The sequence below is a fragment of the Bos taurus genome, chromosome 8, assembly GCF_002263795.3.
Source record: "Bos taurus isolate L1 Dominette 01449 registration number 42190680 breed Hereford chromosome 8, ARS-UCD2.0, whole genome shotgun sequence".
Lineage (NCBI taxonomy): Eukaryota > Metazoa > Chordata > Mammalia > Artiodactyla > Bovidae > Bos > Bos taurus.
This window is the reverse complement of record NC_037335.1, coordinates 97019784-97035757: the sequence shown is the minus strand read 5'-3', so window position 1 is coordinate 97035757 and position 15974 is coordinate 97019784. Positions and strand designations below refer to the sequence as shown.

The 15974-nt window shown below is 38.0% G+C and overlaps 1 protein-coding gene across 1 annotated transcript in view; it reads right to left on the bottom strand.

The window, feature by feature from the left end:
* The window catches only part of RAD23B (RAD23 homolog B, nucleotide excision repair protein), a 44246-nt gene that overhangs the window by 21620 nt on the left and 6652 nt on the right, over positions 1-15974 (bottom strand). Inside the window, 2 exon segments of the mRNA NM_001046310.1 lie at positions 1746-1825; positions 4894-4975. Of these exon segments, the coding sequence (NP_001039775.1) occupies positions 1746-1825; positions 4894-4975 (162 nt within the window).

Sequence of the window (15974 nt, the reverse complement as noted above, 5' to 3'; positions counted from 1 at the left end):
ATGTTATATATATATTATATATGTATAGTGATTAATATAATACTATAATATACCATGTCCTCAAGGTCTCTGTTGCCACAAACAGCTTTTCAAACCTCACTCTAAATAGTACCAAACCCATCTGCTTTTCAAAGGTCCTCTGCTTAACTTTTGATATTAATAGTTTTTTCTCTCTTCTTTGTAATAAAGGAATTTCTCACTGCTTCCAAAATGTTTAACTGTAGCAGTCTTCTTCCCCTTCTAAAAGCTGGCCTATGTAAAATAAGAATCTGCTTGGCTCCAAGTAGCTGTTTTTCAAACGCATGCACCTATTCTGAGACCCAGCCTGCTTACTTAGTTATGCTCTTAACAGTCAAGGTTGCCGTAATACTAAAGGAAATAAAACCATAACAAATACATACCCAAGTGTCTGTGGCTACCAGACATACTATGTATGATAAAATTAAATAAGGGAATATTATTCAGCCTTAAAAAGGACAAATTCTGGCACATGCTATAATACGGCCAAACCTTGAAGACATTTTATGAAGGAAAATATTAATAAACAAGTCACAAAAGGAATCACAAAAGGAAAAATACTGTATGACTCCACTTATATGAGGTATAAGGTGTAGTCAAATACACAGACAGAAAAGGTAACAGTGGTGTTGGGCTGGGGCACGGCATGGCTATTTACTCTTTAACAGGTACAGAGTTTCAGTTTGGGAAAATGAAAAAAGTTTTAGAAATGGATGGTGGTGATGGCTACATAACAATGTGAATGTAGTTAATGCCAAGGAGCCATACACTTAAAAATGATTAAATTTGTACATTTTATGTTGTGCATTTTATCAGTTTTTGAAAAAACTAGTTGAGACAAAGTTTCCTCATATGATTCTGTTAATCTGTATTTAATGTTTAATATTTTAATAATTAAGTGCTTAAATATATATAACAAAATATTTAAAAAATTAACCCCAATACATATGAAATGTTGAGCTGTTTTTTGTTTCTTACTACAAAAGTATGCAGTAATTAAAATCCGTTTGTTCAACTCTTTATTTTCTACTGCATATATTCCTTTGAGACTTAAAAAGTCTTTGACAAACTGGTTTGCAATTACCTATTTAAATTTAGTTTGGGTGCTTGCAAGTAGCATTATCCCTAGATTATTAGGAGCTCAGAATTTAGATCATAATTCAATCTTAAAAATGAGCGTCATAAGTACCACCACTCCTCTACTGTCTTAACACTCTACTGCATATTTATTTATCTTTCTGTCTTTCCCTTTTTCTAGTTTCTAAAAATCTATCTCATTGACTAAAAAATATCACTGAAATTTTTAGTCTATATGCCTTTTTGGCCTTCAGGCATTTGTTAGGTCTAGTACATCATTTAGCCAAGTCCTTTTAAGGCATTCTTAATAAAAACTATAAAATACGAAACATTTGAAGAATCACATTCTCTAACTACATATTTTGTGATTTTACTAATCCAACAATACCTAATGATGTTTAACAGGACATTTCACATGTATCAACTGTTTCAACATATTTAAAATTATGCTCAAACTACAAGTACATAAAACTATTAACATTATGGTTGACTCAAAGCAAACTGTTAACACACTTAATAACTATTAAGTGCATGCCACTATGGATGTATATATACTGTTTTCACTTAAAAAGTAAGTGTAAAGAAAGACTTGGGATCTTTTTTTTTAAACTCACATGGATAAAGATATATACAAGGAGGCTGAAACTTACTTTTGTCACCATAACTACCACGAAGTTTTTCTCATCAATTTTATATTCTTTTAGAGCAGTATCATCATTGAGGATTTTGCCTAGTACATTAAGAAAAAAACATATTATTAAAGGCACCATAAACTGTCTTACACTGAGGTTAAAACAATCATAAACATTAATTTTATCAATTAAAACTTTCCCCAAAGAGAAACATTAACCAACCAGCCAAGATATACATAAATGGATACAAGATTAGTTAAGAAGACATGAGCATCTGACTAAAAGACAGCAAGCACATACATTGTCTGTAGATATCTGAATCCCAAGCACTTCTTAAAAATTATTTGTAATTCAAAAAAAAAGACTTGCTAGGTAAGGAGATATTAACTAGGTCCTGAGAAACAGGAGATCATGAAAACAAATAAAATTCAATTTTGAGACGCTCAAAGATCTACCCCCAACCCGGACTGGGAATAACCTATAAACCTTCTTGATGGAGGGAGAAAAGTACTTCTTACTCCCACAAATACTGGATACTTGAAACACAGAAATGTTTCACTGCCATAAAAAGTAAGTACTCATAATGACTTGGGACACAGAAATGTCAAGATACAGAACTGAGTAAGCCACATGGACTGTATGACTTCAGTCATGCAGAATGACAGACGTAAGGTCAAGATTCCTTCAGGCTTCCTTTTCCTTGAAATTAGTTTTCCATTTTTAAAGTTATTGACTTAAAAGCAGCAAGCATTAAGACAAAAGGGAATAGTGTCTCTGTCTGCACAGGAATGAAAAAAACAGCCAAGAGTAGGAACCAGAAATTCTAGTTTTATATCTGCCACCAACTACCCATGCCTCTTCAGGCTTCTGAGTCCTCATCACAGGGCTGGTATTTTCCTCTAAACTACCTCAGTTAAGAAAGTACTACAAAATCTCTATCCAAAAACAGACAAGAATCCAGGGTAAGTCAAGATCCATCTTACTGACATCCGCACTCAAAGTGCTCAGTATTTCTTCTAAAGAACACAGATAAGAATTTTCTCCACAAAATTCACCTATTAAGTCTATTTTTAACATACATCTTCCTGGTTACCAGTGAGGCTAGTTAATTTGCAACTTCCTATTCATATCCTTTGTTGCTTTTTAATTGGGTCATCCTTTTCCCTACTGATTTGTCAAGAGCTCTTCATATAATCTGAATAATAATCTTTTTTTCCCCCTGTCATTTATTGTAGTGTCTTTTGACACAGGTTTTCTATATTCTTCAGTCAATTTTGGTATTTTATTTAAAAACAGATAAACTTATGGCTTCTCTGGTGGTCCAGTGGTTAAGAATCCACTTTTCAGTGCAAGGGTCACTGGGTCGATCCCTGGTCCCAGATGACCCGACATACCACGGAGCACCTAAGCCTGCGAGCCGCGACTACTGAGCCCAAGCGCCGCAACTGCTGAGGCCCCTGAGCCTGAAGTCCGTGCTCCACAATGATAGAAGCCACTGTGGCGAGACGCCCACACACCCCGAGGAGCAGCCCCTGCTCCCGACAACCAGAGGAAGCCCACGCACAAAACCAAGACCCCATAGACGAAAAATAAAACGACATTTCAACAGATTACAAAAGGTGCTCAGTTTGATGGGAAAACTAAAGAAAACACATGCAGAACAATAAAACTGGACCCCTATCTTGTGCCACTCATAATGATTAACTTGAAATAGATCAAAACTTAAACATAAGGACTGTTACCATAACACAGGGAAGAAAGCCAGAAATTGTGGCTTTACCAACAATTTTTGGGGAATCACGAAGAAAGCACACACACACAAAATTCGACAAATGGACTACATCAAACTCAAAAGCTTCTGCATAGCAAAATAAACAATTAACAAAATGAAAAGAATTCTACAGAATGGGAGAAAAATTTCAAAAACCATGTCAGTTATGTGGCTAATATCCAAAATACATAAAGAACTTAATAACAAAAAAAGCAATCTGTTTAAAAACTGGCAGATTAAATATAAATCAACATTTCTCCAAAGAGGATGTGGAAATGGTCAAGAGACAGATGAAAAGATGCTCAACATCACTAAGCATCAGGGAAATGTAAACCAAAGCAAGACACTACCTTACATCTGTTGGAATAGCTTGATGAAGGAGACAAGAGGGGCTGGTGAGGTTATGGTGAAAAAAGAATCTTTATACACTGTTGGTGGGAATGTAAATTGGTCCAACCACTATGGAGAATATGGAGGTTCCTTAAAAAATTAAAAACAGATCCACTGTATGACCCATTGTGTGTATGAGTTATGTCTTTTTTATTCATTCATCCCTTGATGGCCATTTTGGATTGTTTCCATATCTTAGCCATTGCGAATAGTGCTGCTATAGACATGGGAGTGTATATGTCTTGTCAAAATCCCGTTTTTCACTTCTTTGGGTATATACAATATTATTCAACCATGAGAAAGACAGTAACTTCCTATCTGCAACAACATGAATGGACCTTGTGAACATTATGCCAAGCAAGATAAGTCAAGCACAGTATGATATCACTTATATGTGGAAATGTATGTGGAATTTAAAACTCTGAACTGTAAAAAAAAAGTTATTTTACCTTGGTAGTTACCAAGTGTTTGGGGCATGGGGGAGATAAGAGTTATTGTGTTTAAGAGTACAAATGTGTAATGAGTATTAAATAAGCCATAGAGATCTAATGCACAGTATAATGAATACAGACAATAATATTGTTAATTCTGTAATGTGGTAAATATCACTACAACAGCAATCATATTACAGTATGTATCAGAGTTAACACTTTGTACACTTTACACTTAAACAATGTCACACAAAGTAATCCAATAACATTTTTTAATTCAAAAAATAAAGAAAAACAAATACAGCCAGTTACACAATGCATACAGAAGAAAAAACTAACAAGCAAAACTAACATTACTGGATGAAGAAATACATAAAGCAAATGTGAAAAATAAGAGGACTGAATATTATAAAAGAACATTCAAATGACTGTTCATTCTCTGCTTTTATCTCTACAATGTTTCTGACAGAATCAATTTGTATATGCTACAATTCTTAAGATGGCAATTTCTAAAACTAAAAGATATCACAGTACACATGAAAATGGCATGCTAATTTCAGTACTTAATTCATACCTGCATAAATTAACTTTTGACCTGCTACAGGAAAGGCATCTTTACCCTTTTCGGATTCAATCTTCTCTTTCAGTGCTCTCACCTATGGGAAAAATTTTAAAATATTTGAAAAAAATATAAACAAAGGAAAATCCAGAATCTGAACAAGTGATGCAACATAAAAATTTTATACATATTATTGATTCCAAAAACTTAAAAGATCATGTCTTCATAATACTATTTTAAAAAATTCTATTGATAACCCATACTATTAGATATGGTTAAGTATAAACTGTTTTACCATCTGTTACACAGGTTTTTTTCCTTAAAAGACTTTCTTAGTTGACTTTAAAAATCTATTCAAAATAAATGTTTCAAAAGCAGAAACTATGATTCTCATTATAAAGTTTATGGGTTTATTTCCCACAGAGTAGGAAAGTAAAGAAAAGCTCTCTAATCTAAAAGGTTTAAGAAATAAGGTGGTCTTGTCTACAATGATAAAAAGTAAGTTAAATGTGAATGTCAAAAAGCAAATTATTTACCTTAAAAGTGGCTAATGTTTCATTATAATCACCTGCGGGAACTCTATAAAGACCAATTAAAACATAATTTCTGAGTGTGAGTCTGGACATCATTATTTTGTAAAAGCTTCACATATGATTTCAAAGTTTGGCCAAGGTTGAGAGCCACTATATTACTTAACTGATCTTGAACAAGTTGCTCACCAGTCTCATCTATAAAGAGGGACTGGAACGGATTATCTTTATGGTTTTCTATCTCTAAAATTACATGACAACAGGTTCATCATAAAGTACTCAGAAAACAAATGTAAACTATTTCCTAAGTAGGGTGGCATAGAAGTTAAAAAAGAGAGACACCATAAAACTAAATTTCTCTTAATGCCCAAGAATCAAGGGGGGAAATCTCATTTCTTTCAATTCCCAGAATACTTCTGAAAATTGTACAAGTTGATAGTTCTGAGCTTTATGTGGAAAACTGTCATGGATACAAAAGGGAGGGCTCCTCCCCAAATCACACTGTTACTGTAATATAAGCAGTGGACGGAGGAGCCTGGTAGGCTGCAGTCCATGGGGTCGCGAAGAGTCAGACATGACTTCACTTTGACTTCTCACTTTCATGCACTGGAGAAGGAAATGGCACCCCACTCCAGTACTCTTGCCTGGAAACTCCCATGAACGGAGGAGCCTGGTGGGCTGCAGTCCATGGTGTCGCTAAGAGTCGGACACGACTGAGAGACTTCACTTTCACTTTTCACTTTCATGCATCAGAGAAGGAAATGGCAACCCACTCCAGTGTTCTTGCCTGGAGAATCCCAGGGACGGGGGAGCCTGGTGGGCTGCCGTCTATGGGGTTGCACAGAGTCGGACACGACTGAAGCGACTTAGCAGCAGCAGCAGCTGAAATCCAGACCCAGATCTTCTGACTCCAAGCTTTAGAGCAGAGTATTTTGCAAATGTCACATAAATCACCCTTGCTATACTTATCTTCCTGAAGTGGGTCAGTAGCATCACTGCTATTCTGTTATTTCCCAAAGTGGAAACCAGTCACAAGAATCTCAACCACTAAATATATATGAGTACAAGAGGGAAAGTAGGGCAAACAACAACAAAACACCCTTCCAATCATTTTATTACTAATAACACTGCTTCAAAGAAATCAAAACTGTGATTAAGAATATTAAGCAATAACAATGATAACTCTATATACATTAATACCTATATGATATGATTTAAAAAGTAATCACAGACTAACACTAAACATTTATTATTGAATGAAAATTAACAAACTAAGCATGTAATCACTGCAGATGGTGACTGCAGCCATGAAATTAAAAGACACTTACTGCTTGGAAGGAAAGTTATGACCAACCTAGACAGCATATCAAAGAGCAGAGACATTACTTTGCCAACAAAGGTCCGTTTAGTCAAGGCTATGGTTTTTCCAGTGGTCATGTATGGATGTGAGAGTTGGACTGTGAAGAAAGCTGAGTGCCGAAGAATTGATGCTTTTGAACTGTGGTGTTGGAGAAGACTCTTGAGAGTCCCTTGGACTGCAAGGAGATCCAACCAGTCCATCCTAAAGGAGATCAGTCCTGGGTGTTCATTGGAAGGACTGATGTTGAAGGTGAAACTCCAATACTTTGGCCACCTGATGTGAAGAGCTGACTCATGTGAAAAGACCCTGATGCTGGGAAAGATTGAGGGCAGGAGGAGAAGGGGATGACAGAGGATAAGATGGCTGGATGGCATCACTGACTCAATGGACATGGGTTTGGGTAGACTCCAGGAGTTGGTGATGGACAAGGAGGCCTGGTGTGCTGCAGTTCATGGGGTCGCAAAGAGTCAGACACGGCTGAGCGACTGAACTGAACTGAAGCATGTAATTCAAACAGAAATAACAAGACACATACCAAAGGGAAAATGCGCATAAAACAAATTAAGAGAAATAGTAGAAAATGGTTCCTGTAGCAATAGAAAAATGCACAAATGACAAGGCAGGCAATTCACAACTATACACCCAATAAAAAGAAAAGCTGAACCTCATTAATTACCAGAAGCACAAATTTTAATGTCAGATTATCATTAATCCAATAACGGTCACACTGGAAAAGATTGTCTTGAATAATTTTTGGTGTTAAGTGTGAAGAGAGGGATAAACTTTCAGAATGAGAGCATCAAATGATATAGTGTTTTATGGACAATCTGCCAAAATGTCTCAGTATTTTGGCAGAGGGTGTGTGGGATTGCGTGTGTAGATTCAACCTGGCAATACCACTTTGGGTCATACATCAAAGAACACAGAGCTAGACTTTGGAACCAGGTTCACTGACCCATCCAAGCTTCTGGCATTATTCCTTTACCTCAACCCAATGATCTTCACTTCCAATCCATTTAAGTCATCTACTCACAGCCATTTAGAACACAGGTTGAATCTCATCATCCCCAAAATGCTCTTCAAAATTATAATAAAAGTGCTAATCTCTTCCCATCAACTCTCTCAGTAACTGCTCACCACACCTGGTCTTGCACTTCATTATGACTCTGGTCCCTTGAGCCTCTCCTTTCATTCCAGCTCTGCTCAGCTTAGACAATAATGCCACTGCTTCTGTCACTTCCTAACATCACACACTTGTCTTCCTACTGCTCCTGCCAGGCACATTTCCACATGTGGGCCAACACAGCTGAAGTTTTCAGTACTCAAAATTGACTTCAACCACTCTGTGGTGTCATACACTTCTACGTTACTTAGCTAACAAATCTCACCTTTAACACCTAACCAGCTACCTATCCACATTCACAGTCTTCTAAATGTTACTGAAGAAAAGGAAAGACATCCCCAATCCTTCTGTTCCCCTGGTTAGCCCTCTCTTCCATCCTCCACGACGTTGTTGTTTCAAATCTGTACTCTCCTCTAAATCTGATTCCCAACACTTGCACCGTCCCCGCAGATGACCACTTGAATCCTACTTCATTCAAGACACATTCAAGACAACACCCCAGGAGCTCACACTCTCAACTGGCTGTTTCCAAACTGACACATGGGGTTTTTTCCCATCCATTCACTAATCTCCGTTTTCTTCTCTACTAAATGAAAGGTATCCCTCTCTTCAAATCTAATTCCTGTTGTCCCTCCAGTATTCTCCAGTACCTTGCTAGATTCATTCTGTTTCCTATCCCCTCATCCACTTTTATTTTCAACCTCTCCCTCAAGGCCAGTTCATTTCCATTCACATTTACACAGACCTAATTCTCTATCATCTTAAAAACAACCCCCTCCCCCAATCTGTCCCCTGCTAGTTACACTCTCCTCCCCTTAGACTCAAGCAATTTTCAAAAAAGTTAACTACATATTGCTTTTACTTACTCACAACTGCATACTTCTTACTCAAGAGTGCAATACAATGTGGATAAACTGAAGCACAGACTTTGTTCTCATTTTGCTGCTTATTTTCTGCAGCAGCGCTACTCCTACATTGACAGTAAGGTGGCCCTCCCCAGTACCCCTGAATTTAGCAGCATCAGCAGCCGACACGTCTTAATCCTTCTCTACAGGATTCCTTGATCTCTGTCACAGCTGACAGCACTGAGCCATGTCTCCCTTTCACACTGTCTTACCTTGGATTCCGTAACACTGAACTCCTCCAGGTTTCCTCCTACCTCGATTCCCTCCATTCTGAAATCCCCTCCCTTGCCCAGACCTTTAAGTGTTACTCAAGGCTATGCTTTTGACTGAATTTTCTTTTACACACTCTTCCAGGATAATTTACCTCATCTACTTCTAGTTTTAAGGACCAATCGGATGTCACCTGTATCTCTAGCCCAGTTCTCTCTACTAGAAACCTTCACCGGATATACTATAGGCATTTCAACCAGGATGTATTTGCTGAAGGATGGTTTCTAGACTACTTTAAGTCTTCTATAACCCAATCAAGCTGAGCACCATTTTGAAACAGCTTATACAGAAAAGCCTTCTTTTCAGATGTCGTGAAGGAGGAAAAGGTAGCAACTCTTGCACATGGCTTCTCTGGGAAAGGTTATGTCCAGCAGCCAATGTAGTTACAACTTCTCTAACATAGTCAACAAAAGAGTCCAAAATGCAGTACTTGAGTGCAACCTCAAAAACGACAGTGATCTCTGTTCATTTCCAAGGCAAACTATTCAGTATCACAGTAATCCAAGTCTATGACCCAACCCCTAATGCTGAAGAAGAGGAAGTGGAACGGTTCTATGAAGACCTATAAGACCTTCCAAGACTAACACCAAAAAAAGGTGTCCTTTTCATCATAGGGGACTGGAATGCAAAGTAGGAAGTCAAGAGATACCCAGAATAACAGGCAAGTTTGGCCTTGGAGTACAAAATGAAGCAGGGCAAAGGCTAACAGAGTTTTGCCCAGAGAATGCACTGGTCATAGCAAACACCCTCTTCCAACAACACAAGAGACGATTCTACACATGGACATCACCAGATGGTCAATGTCGAAACCAGATGGATTATATTCCTTGCAACTGAAGATGGAGAAGCTCTATACAGTCAGCAAAAAACAAGATCAGGAGCTGACTGTGGCTCAGATCATGAACTTCTTATTGCAAAATTCAGACTTAGATTGAAGAAAATAGGGAAAACCACTAGACTGTTCAGGTATGACCTAGATCAATTTCTTTATGATTATACAGTGGAAGTGACAGATACAAGGGATTAGATCTGATAGGGTGCCTGAAGAACTGTGGATGGAGGATCGCAACATTGTACAGGAGGCTTGTGATTAAAACCATCCCCAAGAAAAAGAAATTCAAAAAGGCAAAATGTCTGAGGAGGCCTTACAAATAGCTGAGAAAAGAAGAGAAGCAAAAGGCAAAGGAGAAAAGGAAAGATATATCCATCTGAATGCAGAGTTCTAAAGAATAGCAAGGAGAGATAAGAAAACCTTCCGCAGTGATCAATGAAAAGAAATAGAGAACAGAATGGGAGAGACTTGAGAACTCGTCAAGAAAATCAGAGATACCAAGGGAACATTTCATGCAAAGATGGGCTCAATAAAGGACAGAAATGGTATGGACCTAACAGAAGCAGAAGATATTAAGAAGAGGTGGCAAGAATACACAGAACTATACAAAAAAATCATCATGACCCAGATAATCACGATGGTGTGATCACTCACCTAGAGCCAGATATCCTGGAATGTGAAGTCAAGTGGGCCTTAGGAAGCATCATTATGAACAAAGCCAGTGGAGGTGATAGAATTCCAACTGAGCTACTTCAAATCCTAAAAGATGATGCTGTGAAAGTGCTGCACTCAATATGTCAGCAAATTTGGAAAACTCAGCAGTGGCCACAGGACTGGAAAAGGTCAGTTTTCATTCCAATCCCAAAGAAAGGCAATGCCAAAGAATGCTCAAACTACCACACAATTGCACTCATCTCACACACTAGTTAAGTAATGTTCAAAATTCTCCAAGCCAAGCTTCAAAAGTACGGGAACCGTGAACTTCCAGATGTTCAAGCTGGTTTTAGAAAAGGCAGAGGAACCAGAGATCAAATTAATGGATCCAACATCCATCAGATCATAGAAAAAGCAAGAGAATTCCAGAAAAACATCTACTGTTGCTTCACTGACTACACTAAAGCCTTTGACTGTGTGGATCACAACAAAATGTGGAAAATTCTTCAAGAGATGGGAATACCAGACCACCTTACCTGCCTCCTGAGAAATCTGTGTGCAGGTCAAGAGGCAACAGTTAGAACTGGACATGGAACAACAGACTGGTTCCAAATAGGAAAAGAAGTATGGCAAGGCTGTATATTGTCACTCTGCTTATTTAACTGATATGCAGAGTACATTGTGTGAAATGTTGGGTTGGTTGAAGTACAAGCTGGAATCAAGACTGCCAGGAGAAATATCAATAATCTCAGATATGCAGGCGACACCACTCTTAAGGCAGAAAGTGAAGAGGAAATAAAGAGCCTCTTGATGAAAGTGAAAGAGGAAGAGTGAAAAACCTGGCTTAAAAGCTAACATTCAAAAAACTAAGATCATGGCATCCGGTCCCATCACTTCATGGCAAATAGATGGGGAGACAATGGGAAGAGTTGAAGAGACTGTAGTTGTCTTGGGCTCCAAAATCACTGCAGATGGTGACTGCAGCCATGAAATTAATAGACACTTGCTCCTTGAAAGAAAAGCTATGATCAACCTAGATAGAATATTAAAAAGCAGAGACATTACTTTGCCAACAAAGGTCCATTTAGTCAATGCTATGGTTTTTCTAACAGTCATGCATGAATGTGAAAGTTGGACCATAAAGAAAGCTGAGTGCTGAAGAATTGATGCTTTTGAACTGTGGTGTTGAAAAAGACTTTTGAAAGTCCCTTGGAGTGCAAAGAAAGCAAAGCAAAGCAGTCCATCCTAAAAGAAAGCAGTCCTAAAGATTCACTGAAAGGGCTGATGCTGAAATTGAAGCTCCAATACTTTGGCCACCTGATGCAAAGAACTGACTCATTGGGAAAGACCCTGATGCTGGGAAAGAGAAGGCAGGAGAAGGGGATGACAGAGGAAGAGATGGTTGGATGGCATCACCAACTCGATGGACAGGAGTTTGAGCAAGCTCTGGGAGTCAGTGAAGGACAGGAAAGCCTGGCATGCTGCAGTCCATGGGGTCATAAAGAGTAAGACATGACTGAGCAACTGAACTGAACTGTGCTGAGCCCCGTGTCAATGTTTCCACTAAGTCATCTCAAAAGATGGGCCTAATACTAAGCACTACGATCAGAGTAAACAACAAGTTTCTCCTGGCTGAAGCAGGGATATTCATTTTGCTGCTTATTTCCCCCTAGATAAAGGATGTTAGTTTATCACTGATTAGAGACAGAATATGGTTAAGACTCAATAAATCTAGTTTTTTTTCCTAGCCACATACTTCTCTTTTATGAAATTGTGCATTTTAAAAGAAAAACATACTCAACACCTACTAGACATAGCTAACATTGCTTTTTTTACCCAAAAGGAGACAATCATAATAATTTATTGAAAAAGGCCAACACAAAAGCAGATCAGTTATCCTTTTCATCCCATTCTGTTCTGAGGTAGTTGTCTCTCACTTCTCCAATATTCCTCACATTAAATCCAGTGGTTCCAACTTATCATCTAACTTATCACATTGAAAAATGTGAACGCTATATTGTATCCCATGACACTATCTTAGTTCAGGCCAACCACCATTAAAAGTAGTTATTTCCACGAATTAAAGTTGTATGTTTCAGATATAAAAGTAATGTCTTTTAAATCTTATCTCCATAGTAGTATAATGTTTTACAAGTCAGTCTTCCTACACATCACTTAGTTCATGGGTGCTACATACTTACCATGTGTCAGGCAGTGTACAAAGAGCCTCACAATATTTAACTCATTTACTCTGTGTTAGATCTCTATTTGAATCCTGGCTGGTTATTCAGACAGACTTAATATTTGAAAACAACAAATACTGTTGAGATTTGTGAACACTGATGCAGGCATTTTTGAGGCAATCTGCCATCCTTTGACCCAAAAATTCCACCTCTAAGAATCAATACTAAAGGGATGTTCACAGAAATACTTCAAAGATACATGAACGAAATATGTGTAGTACACTACTTATTGTAATACTGCAAACAACCCTAAATATCCATCAACGGTGAAATGGTAAAATACATTATTGCTCATGCATACAGCTGTATTGTTAAACAATTCAATAAGAACAGTGACTATATAAAGAAATTAACAGAATGCATGTACATTAAAATGACTGGAAGAAATATTTACAATTATCTTTAAGGACAAAGGGCTCCTCTGGTGGCTCAGAGGTTAAAGCGTCTGCCTCCAATGCGGGAGACCCGGGTTCGATCCCTGGGTAGGGAAGATCCCCTGGAGAAGTTAATGGTAAACCACTCCAGTATTCTTGCCTTGAGAATCCCATGGACGGAGAAGCCTTGTAGGCTACAGTCCACAGGGTCGCAGAGAGCCAGACACGACTGAGCGTCTTCACCTTCACCTTAAGGACAAAAGCAATGGATTTTTAAATACATAGCGTTGTTGTTTTTATGTATTATATGCACACATTTTTCTGAAAAAAAAAAAAAAAGACAAGCAGCATATACAGAATTCAACAATGGTTACTTAGACCAGGGGCCTAAAGCCTTTTGCTCTTTATACACTTTACTTACTATAACAAGTCTCGATTGTTTTTAGTAATGAGGGGAAATGTAAGTAGTTTAAAAGAAAAAACACCTCATGGTACCCTCTTCCAACCATTACTAATATTATACAAGAATACACTGCAATTTATGAGATCTCATTAAAGCTGAAAATTCTGGATAGTTCGAACACTACATAGCCTAGCAAATTAAAAAATTAGTAACAGCAAGTAAGTTTTAGCCATTAACCATTATGTATGTGTTAGTCACTTAGTCAAGTCTGACTCTTTGCAACCCCATGAACTGTAGCCTGCCAGGCTCCTCTGTCCATGGAATTCTCAGAAAAGAGTACTGGAATGGGTTGCCATTCCCTTCTCCAGGGTATCTTCCCAATCTGGGGATCGAACCTGGGTCTCCCACATTGCAGGCAGATTCTTTACCATCTGAGCCATCAGTGAAGCCCCCATTAGCAAAAGGAAACAGAGACCTAAAGCAAAATCTGTTTACAAAAGGATTCCATACAGTTTATGGGCAAAACTTTTCCTTTTTGGTTCCCTGGGCAGTATCCTTCCATTTGGGAGACTAGTGCAGGCACCCGAGAGTATTTCCTGAATCCTTCCCACAAAGCGGGTTTCAGGTAATTCTAAAAACAGAACTGATTATGAAGATGTCAACTGACATTAATGCAGCAGGAAACTTCTTCCCACTGGACCAAAGGAAAGAAAAAATGTGGTACAATCTTTTTTTTTTTTAACTGAAAAAATAATTTTCAAATTAGGGTTACGATCTAAAAGTTACTATTTTAAGTATAATTTGAAATTCATAATCCATTCTCCCCCAACAGAAACTATGATAATTAGGCTCCTAAAGCCAAAGTACTCAAAGTGTTAGTCGCTCAGTTGTGTTCAACTCTACAACCGAGAGCTGTTGGATTACAGCCCTCCAGGCTCCTCTGTCCGTGGAATTCTCCAGCAAGAATCCTGCAGCGGGCAGCCATTCCCTTCTCCAGGGGAATCTTCCCAGTCTGCGTCTCCAGCGTTGCAGGCAGACTTTTTACTGTCAGAGCCACCAGGGAAGCCCCTGGTAACCAACAGCAGCTACCAATTTCTTTTCTTTTTGTCTTTTTTTTTAAATAAAAGAAGCCTATCTATTTATGCCAGTTTAATCTATTCTACAATATTATAAATACATTCCTAACAGTATGGTCTCATCAAGATCAAAACGGACACAGGCTTTGAAGACAGTAAAGCAGAAATTCCCAAGTTACTTGTAAATTTTAAAGTCCCTATACAGGCAGAGAACGGATCTAATACACGACAAATAAAGCCACCCACCTAATACAACCAGACATGCAGAGGACAGGACAGAGGGAGAGACAACAACTGTTATCCACCTGCTCAAGCATCGAAGACCTATGCATACATATTAGTCATTTGTAGCTGGTCTACTTCCTCTGCTGGAATAGGTATATATGTTAAAGGGTTTATAAAGTTCATCCCCCTATAAAATTAGCTGTCAGAGAGCCAAATACAAGGAATGTATTTATCCAAACTTATAGGGAACAGACGTGTGATGTCCTTCAGCAGGATTCACTGTTCTATACCAAGTTTAAATTTATAACATTTCTTTCCAAAAGCAAAAGAAATTTTATATACTATCTATCAAATAATCTCAATTTCCAGGACTAAAATGACAGAATACTTCTCTCAACACTGAAGTTGCTGACTACATCAAGCTGAGAAAATAAAGATATCTCACACAAACCATGTTCAAAAAGGACAGTGAAAACACAGATCACAATGAATGGAAAACTGATAAAAAACAGGATTTGTTTTTCTAAAAATTGCATAGATTTCTGATTTCACAATTTACCCAAATTTTCAGATCCATGATCTCATCTGATTTTCACACCAACTCTATGAGGAAGGTAAATCACTATTACTCCCATTTTACCCATGAGAAAACAGATTTAAGTATGCCACACTCAAAGACACAAGGCAACTACAAAGTGGGGAAAGGCTCCCTCTAGCTTGGGAACAGTATGATGTATTTGAAAGAGTAAGATGTTTTAAAAAAAAAAAAAAAAAGCAAACAGATTCAAGAGCTACCCTTAAGTTCTGCTGTAAGGAAGAGGGGGAAACGGAACTGTAGACAAATGTGGAGACAAGGGAGGGTTTTATTAAAACAAGGACAGTGTTTAGATAACTCTAGAAATGGAAAAATCAATGATGAAGAAAAGGAGACCCAATGGAGTGACGTCCTTTATAAATGAGAGTTTAGGATGTCGTGGGAAAGTGAAGGAACTGGCCTTAGATAGCACTATCCACAATACAAAGCTATCTCCACAATCAACAGAGGCTGTCAGGTGGAGTGAGAGTGGGACCATGTTGTTAAGCACTGTCACCAAACATACT